The following is a 15095-nucleotide window of genomic DNA, read 5'->3' on the forward strand; positions in this document are numbered from 1 at the left end:
AGTTGGAATAAAAATAAAAGCTGTTATCACTGTAAATAAGTAACTACAAATAAAATGAGACAATGAAATTCTAATCTTACTAGAAAAAGTTTTTACACATTTAATTTTTTTCTTTATTGTTGTTATTATTTTTTTTTGTTTTAACGCGATAAAATTAGTTTACTTTTTCTTCATTGAGCTGACTAATGTGTCATTTATAATTATTATGATTATAATTAATTTTGATATTTCATTTACCTAACAGAACAATATATAAGGTAAAAGCCCCAGTAGATGATCACGTACCAGTATATGATCACTCCATGTATTTGTATATCTATATTCACAAATATAGGTATACAAATACATGGAGTGATCATATACTGGTACATGATCATCTATTGGGGCTTTTACCTTACAGCAATAAATTATTGAAAATAATTTTTTAGTGTTTCTTTCTACTACATACTTGTAGCTATTATTTATAACTAAATCCGTATTATAAATAAACAAAATTCTAGATGTTAAATTTAATTAGAATCCTTGAATAAATAAACAATTTTAATTACCCAAATTAATTAGACATTAACTATTACGTTAAGCAAAAAAATCAAGTTATATTAAAATCTAAGATTTTTTCATTAAAAGAATTTTCTCGAATTTAGAAATGGTTAAGAAAAAAAAAACGGTGATTTCAATGAAAATAAAATGATAACAGAGACAAAATTTCTCGAATCAATTAAAAAGTTGTCAAAATTTGGATCAAAAACTTATTATTTTCTCTGCTTGTAATCATACCAGTTCAACTTAATAACCAAAAACAAAGAAATTAATTTATAACATTAAAGTTAGCCGTCACTTGATAATTTATTAATTTTTTTTTAACAAACAAATTTGTTAAAAAAAAATTATTTTTTAAAAATTGCATTTTTAATTTTTTTAAATTTCTACATATCAATTTTGTTTTCTCATTATTTTTGCCATAATTTATTTGTAAAAAAAAAATTTTTTTAACTATCAAATATCTGCACTGAAAAAAAAAATTAACCCTAGACTGGTCAACAAACGCGACCTAACGACTTTGGTCGAGTGATGAGGGATTTGCCGCAATGCTTTTAGAACGTACAGTGTTGCCAGTTCATACACGTTTGACAGGCAGAGACTAGAGGTGTTTTCGGCAACGCCGCGGACAAAACTACTTACGACTCTGGTTAAGCGATGAGGAAAGCCCTCCAAATTTTTTTAAGAAATTTTTTTTCAGCAATTTAACGTTTTCGAAGATGTTTGAAAAAATTATTAATATATTCTAAAATGTTCAAGGAACAAATTCAAAATTTTTTGAATAATTTTAGTAAATATTGTAGATGTAATAAACAAAATATAATTGAGCGCGGCGTCACGCTCATAGGGTGACCAGTCTAGGGTTAACTTGATTCAAGAGAAAAATTCTTGAACCAAAAATATAATTTTGAAGAGGGTAATTCTCTTGAATTAAGTCGAAAAATTCTTGAATCAAGTACAATTTTTTTAAATCAAGAAAAATTTCCTTAAATCAAGAATTTTTCTATTCAAATCAAGAATATTAAGTTCTTCAAAATTATATACTTGATTCAAGAACATTTTTTTTTCTGTGTGCTAAATTAATTTTCATAATTATTTTTACCATTTAATTACATACTAACAAGTTCGCCATAACTACAAGAAACCTATAAAAAAAATAAAAAAAAAAAAACCATGTGTAATTAATACCAAACTAAAACAATTAGCCCAAATCTTTAAAAACTTACCGCCTCCGTGATCTGTTCCAAAAAACCATAGTCATAGTTCATAGTATTAACCATCTTACTGTATCTATTAATCAGCAGTAAGTGCATGTAATAGTTAAGTAGTGACTAAACTCTGGCACAGCATAGTCATAGTCATAGTACCAAGTAGAGTACTCTACTCTCACATATAAATACAAAGAATCCACAGTGAGACAGTCGACAGTCACCTACACTGAAACCAAAAGTAAAAGTAATCATCTACACAGGAGAACTAAACACATACAATATAACAACAACTGACTAATGTAACATAACATACAAACGACGAGGGACGCCGAGACTTCCCGAGCGCGCTGTTGTCCTCGCGCTCGGGTTAAGCGCGTTCCCGACTACAGTCGGAAATCGGCCAGCGTGACGATAGCACCGAGCCTGCGTTCGCTTGAACCTTGAGACATAACAGCTAAATGTTATTTCATGTTAATTATTCGTGCAAATAGTCTGTTGATATTAAAATATTATTATTAACATTAAATATCAATCTACCGACGTTTTTATGTGTTCATTAGTAAAAATTTTATTTAAATTTAAATAAAAAACTAATGATTCATTAGTTAACCGAAAGGACGTAGCATTAAAAAAAAAGAACGTGACAGTGTTTGTTGTGTTTATTCGAAAACTTTTAAAATCGGAAGTGTTGCCGCCTAGACTACTTATTTATTTAATAAATTATTATTAATTTTAATTGTAATAGTTTTTAATTTAAAAAAAAAGTTTATTTACATAAAACGCCAGCAATGGCTAGTTTATCAAGTGGGCGACCAGCGGTCATTGCAATTCTCATGCTGCTGCATCTAGGTGAGTGATGGCGTCGAGCGTCATTATATACAAGTTATAATATTGTTGTTGTTATTATTATTATTTTATTCTCGTATTCTCATACACTTTCTCATATATTTTGTCTCGAGTTGTAGAACCGGATTCCAGAGGATACTTACGGCTATCGATAAAACCCGATGATCTTTATCGTGTGAATAAAGACTAAGTAATATTATTACACATTACACGTACATGATAATTGATAATACAACGATATGATATGACTGTGTATTGCTATTGTCCCAGTTGATCCAAGGATTATTTTTCACCGATGACGTGTTTTATTTTATATCTTTGCCGGTTTAAATTTGAAATATCAGTGGATTATATTATAATTAATAATAATAATAAGTGAATTTATAAATTTATTTGGTACGGTCAGTGAGTACATGCAATAAGTATAAATATGTAGGGAAAAATGTTGAATTGAATTTTAAAAGAGAGTTTCGCGCGTCGCGCTTACTTCGTGCTCGAGTTCGTTGCCCGGCGCCGGTTTGAATTTAACCGTCGGGACTTGCTCGGAACCGCACACATTCCAAAGTGGTAGTTTTTAAACATCTGAAAGTCGTTTATATCATCATTATCCTACATCACGAAATCGTAATATTAATTTATTAACTATTTTTTTTTAATCATCAATAATATGAGTGATTAGATCAGTTATCTCTTATCTATTATCGAATTTTTTATTTTGATAGTAAAATTTATTCGCGGCTAGTAATAGTTGAAAGTTTTTATTTTTTTTTAGGAAATACCGAGAAATATTTTCAAAATTTTTATACAATGATCTTAAATAAACCTTTATAAGCAAATATTGAATTTTCTGACATTTAGTACTGCTTGTTTATTAAAAAAATAAGATGAAACTTGAAAATTTTTGTATTGATAGAATTTTGGGTTCTAAAAAAAAATATTCAATGTGTAATTTTAGGAATTTCAAAAATAATATTCATAAAAAAATCATGAAAATTAACTTAGCAGACATTTAATAATTTTAAGAATTTTTTAACAAATAAATTATGACGAAAAAAATGAGAAAAAAAATTGACAAGTAGAAATTTATAAAACTAAAAATGCAATTTTTTAAAAATAATTTCTCAGAATAAATTTGTTTGTTAAGTAAAACTAATACATTGTCAAGTGACTATTAACTTTAATATCATAAAAAAATGTCAATAATTTATAAAACTTTTATAGACGTATTTCTTAAATTTGAACTTAACAAAAATATTCGTTTTTATCGCTTATAATAAAAATAAATTTGATCAGTTTTAAAAGTTTTTTTTATGCAAATTTCTAAATTTTTCATGTAATCATAACTTATTTTTTTTAAACATCAAAGAAAATCAGTATGATAATTTTACATAAAAATAAAATTTGAATAAATGCATTTTATATAATTTTTTAATTTCTATTAAAATTGGCAGATAAAAAATATTTCTTTTTACGTGCTCGGAAATTTTTTTTTATTACATATTCTTTAAAAATCAGATGTCTAATATTTTTAGTTTAATTAAAAAAATTTCATTTTAAAACACATTATCATTATTATCATCAGTATTATTGTTGTTATTAATATAAATATTAATTTACCTGCGTGGGAACGTGAATTGATTATCAGAATCGCGGAAGGAAGTTTATTTCCCGTATTCCCATGAGTTGGTTAAATGTACACTTAAACCTTCGGAGTTTGCTGTAGAGTTTTATCTAGTACTGATTTATAAATAATTAATTATGTTATTTATTTAATCTCGTGATTAACAACTAACATTTATTAATGGAAATAATATTGTAGCAATAGATGATAAATGTATTTATTAAAATCGCTGACACCTGAGCAAAAGGTGGTGAGAGCGCACCTGCTTTGCACCGTGCAGAGCCACTTTGTCTCGGTGGGTTAACTAGTGCAGGAAAGGTTCTCGTGATCTTGCCTGTTGGCCTCTGGTCCAGGGTCAACTGTAACATGCAAAGGGCAGAGGTAAAGGCCCTTTAAGCCAATGAGACTTGAGAAAATTACTTACTCGGACATTTAAAAACAACATTTTACCGCATGCTCATCCTAATCTAACTCTTCAAGCATTTTTAACTTGTGGGGTTTTTTTTTCCGTCCTCGGTGTAATACTTATACTCAAGAAGACCTGAAATAAACGTTGAATAACTGAACGAAGAGAGCCTCATTTTTTCCTTCTTTAGTTCTCGGTGTAGTGCATTTATACCTGGGCTATTTCAAATGCTTAATACATATTTTCACAGTCAATTAGCAGTGAATTAACTTTTGCCTTTTTTTCTTAAACAGTTTTGAACTGTATTAATCGATTATATTCACGGTAGTCCAGAGAATTATTATTTTTTTTTTTTTTTTTTTTTTTTTACGAAATAAATTGAATATTTTAAAATATTTCATGATTAATAAATTTTAACAATTTTTCAGCAAACAGAAAAAAAATTTTTTTGCAGTGTGAAAAAGTGTGTGGTAAAAGTTTTTTGTGTTAATTCATTCAACACAATAGTAAAGTGTTTAATTATTATCACATATTATTTTAAATATCATCAAAGTTTTACTTTTGATGAAAAACAAAATTTATGTTGAAGAGCGTAAATAAATAGTAGTGATGATGATAAAATGAATAATTAATTAGATTCTTGTGATATTTAGTATTTTAATTCTTTTTAATACTATATAAATTTACTTTGCTAACGCTAAAAGCTCATTAACAAAATGTTAACATTAACTACTACTTTGTTTCTTAAAAGTAAATTATTTACGGAATTAAATCATTTAGACTAATTGTTGCTGAATTCCCATTCAGAACAAATAGATAATTATTTATTAAAATCTACTAAGTTAATGTTTCTTAAGCTTGAAATAATTCTTATTTAATTCTCGGATGCAAACAAATGTTTAAATTAACACATTAATGTGTAGAAATTAACAGATTTTTTTTAGAAAATTTTAGCATAAATTTTTGTGTTTTTTTTTTTTTAACAAAAACGGATTATGTTAATTTTCTAAAAAATTTTCACCGTGTATGGAACTATCCATTTTACGATAAATTACAAAATAAATTTTCCACTATTACATGTGGCAGATGGAGCATAAGTATAGAATGAAATTACGTCCGGGTGCGTCATCTGCGACGCGTACTCACAATTTATAAAATAAAGTAAAGAGTAACGTCTGTATAAAACTTATTCTTTTAACTGCACTGAGTAATTTAGAAGCTGGGTGTAATAAAATGTAGTATTTTAAATTGTCTTGGAATAGAAAACAATAATTACCCTGGTACTGAGTACAGTTTTTCCGACAAAATCCAGAATTAACAGTTAATGGTAGAAAAAGAACGGCTCGTGCTCGTTAAGATTTTTCTCGAAATGAAATAAATTTAAAATAAAAAATGCTTTTATCATTCCGCTGTTGTACTCTGTACAGTAGATGGTATAATAGTCTTCATTTCAGTATTTGTATTTGTATTTTCATTTATATTTATTTTTTATCTTCCGGAATATCAAGTTAACAGGGACGTTTGGCCTTTTACCCTCGATTGACGTCTTGAGCACGAAAAATAATAAAAAAATTTATGCTAAGGAGAATAAAGATGTACAGTCAACGCTCTCTGTATTTGACTCGCCCGTACAGGACCATTCTCTGTATTTGACTCGTCCTTGTCCATAAGAGCTGTGTAAAATCGTCAAATACAGAGAGCGGTCAAATACAGAGAGGTCCAATACAGAGAGCGTCAACTGTAGAATATCTTCTTCATTTTGAGTTCCCGTCGCTGTTGATCATTCTCCTTTTATTTCATTGCACTCTACTACGCTATTCACGCTACTGGAAATTCTGCAACAACCATGCTCCTGTTTGTAGAGATACACCGTGCCAGTCTGATTTATAAACGAGACATTGTCGGATTACCCCCATCCTCATGTTTCTTCTCCTTTTCTTCTCACTGTTTCCAATGAAACAGGAGATCAACATGAAAATTCACCGTTAAAACAAGACCGTTTTACTTTCGAAGATCAACTGTTTTAAATCATTTTTATTATTTTTATAGACGATGCAAGTCTCATTTTTTGCATCCGCTTTTTGTTATTGCACAAAATAAATTACTCTTTAATAATTTAGTAGCGTTCGTCTAGACTCGAGTTAAAATTGCATTTTTTTATAAACTTTTTAAATATTTCATCGATTTTTATGTTTTTTAAATAAATGCCATTTATTATTCATTCATTAAATTAATAAATTCTATTATAGGACAATTTAATTATAAAAACAGCAATTGCTTAAATAATTTTCAAATGAACGAAGGTTCATTTGAGAACATGGATAAATATAGATGAGCTTCCTGAGAAATCAGATAATAATTTAATCTTTTAATGAATCAAACATCCAGCCATGTTTGTGTTTCAACATTTCTACAAAAAATTTTTTTAAACCTCGGCCTTTTCAGTACTTGCCAACGACTTGAGGTAAACCTACTCGGCATATTGGCATCATATTTTATTCAATTAGATTTTATTTTGAATTAAAGTTGACTGAGTGTCTCATCAATCGCCGATTTTTTGTGTTTAATTTATTGTTGTTAATGAAATTAAAATTTTTTAATTATTGATTTTAGTACATTTCGCTTAATAATTGTCCATTTATCATTATCATTAATCTAATAATTTGAATTATCACATTAGTTGAAATTTTTGACGTTTTAAAATAATTTTTAACACAAGACTGACGTATAAAAATCAATAGATAAAATTTGCAGTGCCATTCCCAAGCATTCATGTTATTCATTAAATCTAATTAAGAAATCAAAAACTCATTTACTCTTTTGAAACCTAGCTAATTTATTTTTTAACGTTCGCTCACTAATTTTAATTATTATTGTGTGTTGGGAATAATTATTTTTAAAATTATAGATAGATAGCAGACTTGTAGTCATTATAAATTTATCATCCTTAAAATTGTTGAGGTCGTATCTGTACAAGTTAATTATCAATACTTGGGACCCTTTTCTCCGACGACTATTGAAAGATTTGTAACATAATAAACGGGAATGACTTTTAAATACTTGGTTTCTGATACAATCAATCAGTCAGTATTACAGCTGATGTTTATATATTTATTTAGTTAAGAGTCAATTCAACGTAACATATTAGCTCTCATATATCCTGAGAGAAGTTTAAAATGTTTTTCTTTCATTTTTCATCCGGCAAAACTTATAACGCCCTTTTATTATAACGACTTGTCAACGAGTCAAACCCAAACAGATCTCTCTCGAAACTAGTCTAAAACACGTGGCACTTACGAGTTAAGGGAACAAGATATATGTCTCCTATTCGGTCCATACGTATACCGTGTATGTATGTATTTAATACGTTCATATAACCTACATCGTACGTATATAATATATCTGTGCGAGATATTTATGGTATGTCTACCCCCCATTGTTTCAGTTTAGTAAGTCCCAGGTCTACTTGAGCTTCAGAGAAACTCTATTAACGAGAAACAAAACAGACCCAAGAAAAAAATAAATAAATTAAGAAGTAACATTTTAAAATAGAGATAATTTATTATTATTAAGTAATATTAATACATCCGACATTGAAGCAACGGTCTTATGTCTTAGAAGTTGAGTTATTTCTCGTATTTCACTTTTTCTTTCTTAGCTTTGCTTCACTAAGATAGATTTCAAGTCTTTTATCCTTATGAGCTTTATAAATGAACTGAGGATACTGAATAAACTTTGGCCTCTGACTGCCATCTATACTCTTATGGTTTTTTGTTGATTGTGTTTTGTATAGAAGTAAGAAATTACGAAGAATGAACAAAGAAAAAAACAGATAAATAATATAAAATAAAAAATCTGTATTTGTGATACAATAGAGCTAAGTAATAATAATATAAATAAAAATATGAGAGAAACTTTAGTTAAGAAAAATTTCGATGATGACCGGATTGAGAATAAAAGAATTAAATATATAATATATGAGAATAAGTGAAAAGCATATATATATATATATATATATATATATATATATATATATATATATACGGTATTATATGGATGGACATATTCTCAGGCTTTACCTGTGTACTGTTACATTGTTTGGTATTCGACTTGTTTCATGTTAGATATAAAATGGTTTGCTGTCAGAAATACCGCACTGACTTTATGGACAAAGAAACCCAACAGATGAGATTGTATATATATATATATATATATATATATATATATATATATATATATATATATATATATATTAAATATGTATGGATGTATACACATAGAAAAAAAAGATAACGCAAAATAGTAAAAAATTTTCAAATAAAAATTCATGAATTTACCCTGGAGATTTTATTGTAATATCTGAGGAAAGTTATTCGATAAAATTTTTTTAAATTTTTTGTTTTTTTTATTTTATATTCATTGAAGATTGTGATTTTTATTTATGACTGAATTGGGTAGCCTTTTTTGTATGCCCATTGAGTGTAAAAATAGTGGGTGCGAAATAATAACATAGGATGGATACCAAGAGATCGTGAGAGTGTAAAATCGATCGATATAATATGGATATGAGTGAAAAATAATCTGTAAGGTAATTGCACAAGAGAAACGATAATGAGAGGGTTATTGCCTGTACTGGACTCTAAACGAAAATACGTTACATACTTCGCGTTTCGGACAAACATATATGAGATTCTAGTGGCGCCGTTTAATGACCCGTAACTATTAACTATTTTTTTTTTATTATCTTTTCCCCATTATTTATACTCACTTTTTATCGGACATTGCGTGGGGTAGCGATAGGTACATTATTTATTAAATAATATATCGTCTTATATACCGTAAGAGATAATTTGCGGAATGATAAACTATACGGAGAAAAAAGTTTACCTGAATTGAGAAAGTTTTAAGAAAAAAGGAAGTTCTCTTGACCATAAGAATTAAAGATTTTTTAAAATAAAAAAAAATATTTCCATTCAAGAAAGTTTTCATATAAAATTATTGATAATAAATTATTTTATGTTGATAACTATAAATTTATATTTAATAAAATAATTGTTTAGCTTTTTTGCTACTGAAAATTTCATAAAATTTATGTATGAATATTTCTTCAAGTTTTTATGATGTAATTCAAGCTTGTCGATACATTTTAGAACCTTAATTTTTAATTTCGTGTTACGTTTAAAATTATTCAGAGATTTGGTCGTATCTTGCGCCAAGTAAACATCCAAACATAAGTAGATTTCATTTGAACGGATTATCATAAATTAAAATTAATACTAATTTTATTCTACACACTACTGAAGTTACACGTTATTATCAATTAATTTCCCGACTAGAAATTTCAGTGAGGCAGTGATTTGGTGCAAGTAAGGCATGCCGAATTCCAAATTTGCGGTAAGTGAGGCATCCAAACCAGGCCGAAGTTTGGGATGTAACGCAGTTGCGAGGCTCAGCCTAACTTGGCTTCCTGATTAGGCTGCAGTTTGGAAACCGCACTTGCTGGTGATTATTTAAACCTCATTCGGTCCGAATTTGGCTACCTAAGTAGGCAGCATTTCGGAAACCAAATTCGCAAGAACGAATCCAAATTTAATTCTTTCTTGGTTTTTAGCTTTTTTATTATCAAGCGAAAATTAATAACAACAAATGCTTATTTTTTTATCAACTTTTACTATTTTAAGTATAAATATGGAATTTAGGACTAAATTTTTCAAATATTTCGTGAATAAAAAAAACAAATTTTTTTTTTTGCGTTTATTTAATATAATTTTTTATCATTTAATTTTAGTTTTTCGGTATTTTTTTTTTTATTTTTTAGAGCGTTTTTTTTAAGTGAAGAAGTTTTTTTTTGATTGGTAGATATGATAAGTCAAGGGGGAAGGAGATGATGTAAGAGTTAGATACATTAGTCACACATAACACTTAACTTTACTTCACACTCGCCTTAATAGTAATTATTAATTATTAAAAATCGTACATGTCGAACGCGAGACTCGAACACCGTACCCGACGCACGAGAGCCCTATACCATACCGCGACGCTACGCCGATGATGAGCGACTTCGTGCCTCAAGATACTTATAAGCACGACCAATGTTCGGCTTGCCTCATTTAAACCAAATAAGATTCGAATTGGGGTAGCCTAAGTTCGGAAAGCCAAGTTAGCTCCAAACTGGCAAAACTCAGGTTATCGTTACTTGAAACCAGTTCGGCATTCCCATGACATATCAGACTTAAGGAATCCATGAGACTTTCCTAGTTACGTCCAAGTTTGGCAAGCCGAACTTCAGCAATTATTTATGGTTACCGTTATTACAAATCAGTCCGGCATTTCCATTATATGCCGGACTTCGGCAATGCCACACAGTTTCAGGATCACAACCAAATTTGGAATATTTTCGGCATGCCAATTTTCGTACTGCCTACCTTGGTTTTTATGAGGTGCAACTTAGGCAAGCCTAAGTTAGGCAAACCAAACTTGTCCCTCACTAATTTTTCGACATTCCTCACTACAATTTCTAGTCGGGAGTTTAACATACTATTAGTAAGCCTGACTTGCATGAAGTCACGGTTACCGAAGATTTACCGAAATTTGGTTCGCCAAACTTGGGCATAGCTTGGAAAACCTACGGCAGTTCGAAGTTTGACATACTATTGGTATGCCTGACTTGCATGAAATCACGGTTATCGAAGATTTGCCGAAGTTTGGTTTGCCAAACTTGGTCGTAGCTTGGAAAACCAACGGCAGTCCAAAGTTTGACATACTATTGGTATGCCTAACTTACATGAAATCACAGTTACCAAAGATTTGCCGAATTTGGGCGTAGCTTGGGAAACTACGGCAGTGCCGAACTTTGGCTTACCTATAGTGAAATTAATAAGGCGTGAATTAGGCTTGCCAAAGTTCGGAAAGCCAAAATTGCCCCGAATTGATTGTTCGGCAATGCCTCACGAAATTTCTAGTCGGGTTGATTATGAATAAACGATCGAAAATTGCGATTAATAAACACCATTTGTTATGATAATAGAAATACATAATTCAATTGAATTTAAACTTATCGTAATTTATTTAACTTATCGTGTATTGAAAAATATGTGAATATATCAATATTATACTTTATATGAATTCGTTTCTGCTCTGAATAATGTTATGTCCTGTTTTTTTCACCTAGTCAATGCCATACCGTTATAATCAAAGAGTTTGAGTATAAAGTACGGATAATCCTTTGATATTTATACGTTATCAATTTAACTTAAATATATTGAAATATTAATTGGTAGAAGCTTTGAAAAGAAGATAGATTTTCAATATTTCATTTTTGTTACCGTCAGTATATCGTACTGGATAGATTTATTCAGTCAAATGAGTAATAAAAATGCTTTCAGCTGTAGAATAGACTAGAATGAAATTTTTATCTTTCGCTTACACTATTTTTTGTATTTTTTTTCTATACACAATCTGTAATAAAAAAATATTCATGTATATAACGAACCAATTACTAAAGTGAATTTCGCTTAGATTAATATCCCTCTACATACAACGTTTTTTTTTTTTTTTTTTTTTTTCTTCCGATGGACTATATTGGTCCAAAAGTTTTTTCGCTCAAAAAATTTCTATTTAAAATGAAACTATATTTGAAATTTTTTCGCGCAAATGAATCAAGTACAACAGTAGAGGTCTTAAAATACGCCCGGATGTTTAACTTGTTTCAGCTTTTTACCTCTCGTTACCGTAGTACTGTAATACTGTAGTCTTTCGAGTGACAATACTGGAATCGTTTTATGTTTTAGTGAAAGAGTTTCACTTGGCTAGTTTTTCGTTTCATACTACCGCTTATGGTGTTTTTTCTCACTTTACTCTCTGTACAAGTCAAGTACTTACTCTTTTTTCTCACTTTTTTTCTTTTTTTAAATTTATTTTTTGCTCTGTTAAATCTACCTACTATTTCTCCTCGGTGTCTTTCCAACAGCCATAACTTTAGCATTCCGCTAGTCGTGACTTTGTGACCACGGGATACTTCTTTGTCCCTTGAACAACTAAGCCACGAATTTTTATGAGTTCACCGAAGTCCATAAACGCAAACTAGATTTTTGTTTTATTTTCGTTCCATTATTATTAACTTTGTTTTTATTCTCACCATTTTCTGTAGCGGGCTTTAGTCAAAACAAATAATAGTGTTGATATTTGTTAATTTTACTAATTAGTTTTCTCAACTTTTGAGTCGTAAATTTTTTTTTTTTATTATTTCAAACAACAATAATTACCTTTTACTCCTGCTTTTCAAATTTAAAACTTGTTTTTATATTCCTTCTCAGAATTGTTAATAAATAAATCATTTTTAAAAACTCTTCTACAGATTTCATTCTTATTTTATTATTTCCGTGTAAAATTCATATTACAAAGCTTCAAAATTACGTGCTGTTTATACTATTAAGTTGACAGTTCGAAATTTAGTTGTTAGAAATGAGTGTTATTTAATATGCGTATCATTAGTTTTGACTTTAATGTTGAACTTTTTGAGATGTTTACATGTTGGCTCTGAGAATCAAGTTTATTTTCAAGCTTTAGTGAATATTTCACCTTATCAAATTTATGATCTCTGAAAAAATTTTTTCTTTATTAATTTTTTTTCGGGTAATCGAAAATTTGTTTTTTTTTAATATTCATTACAATCGATTATTTTCACAAAAAAAAATTTTTTTTTAATTTTTCTATTTTTGATAAACTTTGAAAAACAATCTTCAAATAAATTTTCAATCATATAAATTTTGTGATTTTTTATAAATTTCTAAGCTTATAAATCTTGATATTTAAAAATTGTTATTTATAGTTTTAAATTAACAATATTTCTAATTCCATAAATTTCTTGTCAGTAAAACATTTCCTACAACTCTGAAGCAAAGTCTCTCGAGTATATAATTACTGTTTCGAAAATGAAACTTTTAGCTCTAGACGAAATCCGAGTCTATATCAAAATATCATATTCATATTAAACATTAAAGAAATAAATAAAAAATGAAATAAAGTCTTTGCTATCAAAAAATTTAAATTACTGATAGCATTAATTTGACAGAAGGTATACACTAAATACGATATATAAACTAAACATCCATGTCTATCTTATCACCCGAACACGTTATCAAAGCACGTCAATAGTATCGCGATCTGTTGATCAATGGCTACGAGAATACTAGTGTTATACAAAGAGATAGGATTACTCGGTATTCTCACGTTCACTCGGTATTTACGCCAACGCATAACCGTGAATTACCTCTGCACATAATACATATGCGCATCTATAAACGTATTGTACGTATGGTAGCTTACTGGCTTGCTTTAAACTACACCTTCTGCAGTATCTACCGTAACCATAGTTATATTTTACATTATATAGCGCACACTAAATACAATCTGGTATTTTCAAGGTAGGCGTGAACACATAAATATTACCTCGTACACTGATGACATGTCAACCAGTTTCATATGTGTCTCTCTTTCATATTTTTAATATTAAAAAATATACCTATGCAAATACAGCGCGAATATTCCAGTCGTTATTTACTGCCGTAGTTTGTTATGCATTCGTATCTTGAGACAAGGGCTTTTAAATATTCGATACCATACATAATCTAAATACCCGCGTGCTATACCGTACACATTTTTTATCGTAATAGATCACCAGCCTGTCAGAGTTAATGACGTCACTTGATGCTCGACACTAACTAGATATTCTTCGTCCCTTTCTCCTTTCTTCTTTTCTTACTTTTTTCTCCTTACATTATTACAGTGTTGTGTCTTTAACTGCTGCTCTTGAGGCAAATTAAACCCACGCCCACCCACAGAAACCGTCCAAGGGTCCGTGAATACTTGAATTACTAAAATAACACTCGTTTGTTTCACTCTATAATTCGACAACAACTCTCTGCCCTGTCTATGTCTCTGTTGTATTAATCATGGAATCTCAAGAGCAGTCTCGAGGAATCATTCAATCTGGCCTGCATCATTTCATCTTTAACAAGTAGTACCATCTCTTTCTTCCAAATCTTTGCATTATAGATGTATATACATCTTTAGCTTTTGATGTCTTTGCTTTAAAACTCCAGTATTTCTCAATTGCACTTGAAAATTCAGTCAATTTACTACCAATTGACTCAACTCTTGTATAAATAAATAAATAATTACAATTATCCGTCTCTTCACTCGATTATCTTCAACAATTAATCCGAAAGCCAAGTTCTTTTCTACTTTGTCTGTCGTACCGAGTTGAGAATTTAAATGCGACATATGGGAATATCAAAAAAAAATAATCCATATTTTATAAGACCTTCACAATAAAACCGGTGATACCGAATGGAGTGGAATTATAAGGTAAAAAATAAGATAATAAGGCCCAGGACAACGTCAGCCCAAGTTTGGATGAGAAAAATAACCAGAGACCATTTGGTGATGGTTTTACGTAGAACCTGTTCGA

General features: G+C 29.4%; 1 protein-coding gene across 3 annotated transcripts in view; it reads left to right on the forward strand.

The window, feature by feature from the left end:
- Positions 1-2128: 2128 nt before the first annotated feature.
- The window catches only part of LOC123264202 (fasciclin-2), an 83911-nt gene continuing 70944 nt past the window's right edge, over positions 2129-15095 (forward strand). For all 3 annotated transcript variants that reach the window (XM_044727372.1, XM_044727373.1, XM_044727374.1), the window contains exon 1: positions 2129-2600. In XM_044727372.1, the coding sequence (XP_044583307.1) occupies positions 2540-2600 (61 nt within the window). In that variant the 5' untranslated portion in view covers positions 2129-2539. The remainder of the gene's footprint in view (positions 2601-15095) is intronic.

Source organism: Cotesia glomerata, linkage group LG4, assembly GCF_020080835.1.
Source record: "Cotesia glomerata isolate CgM1 linkage group LG4, MPM_Cglom_v2.3, whole genome shotgun sequence".
Lineage (NCBI taxonomy): Eukaryota > Metazoa > Arthropoda > Insecta > Hymenoptera > Braconidae > Cotesia > Cotesia glomerata.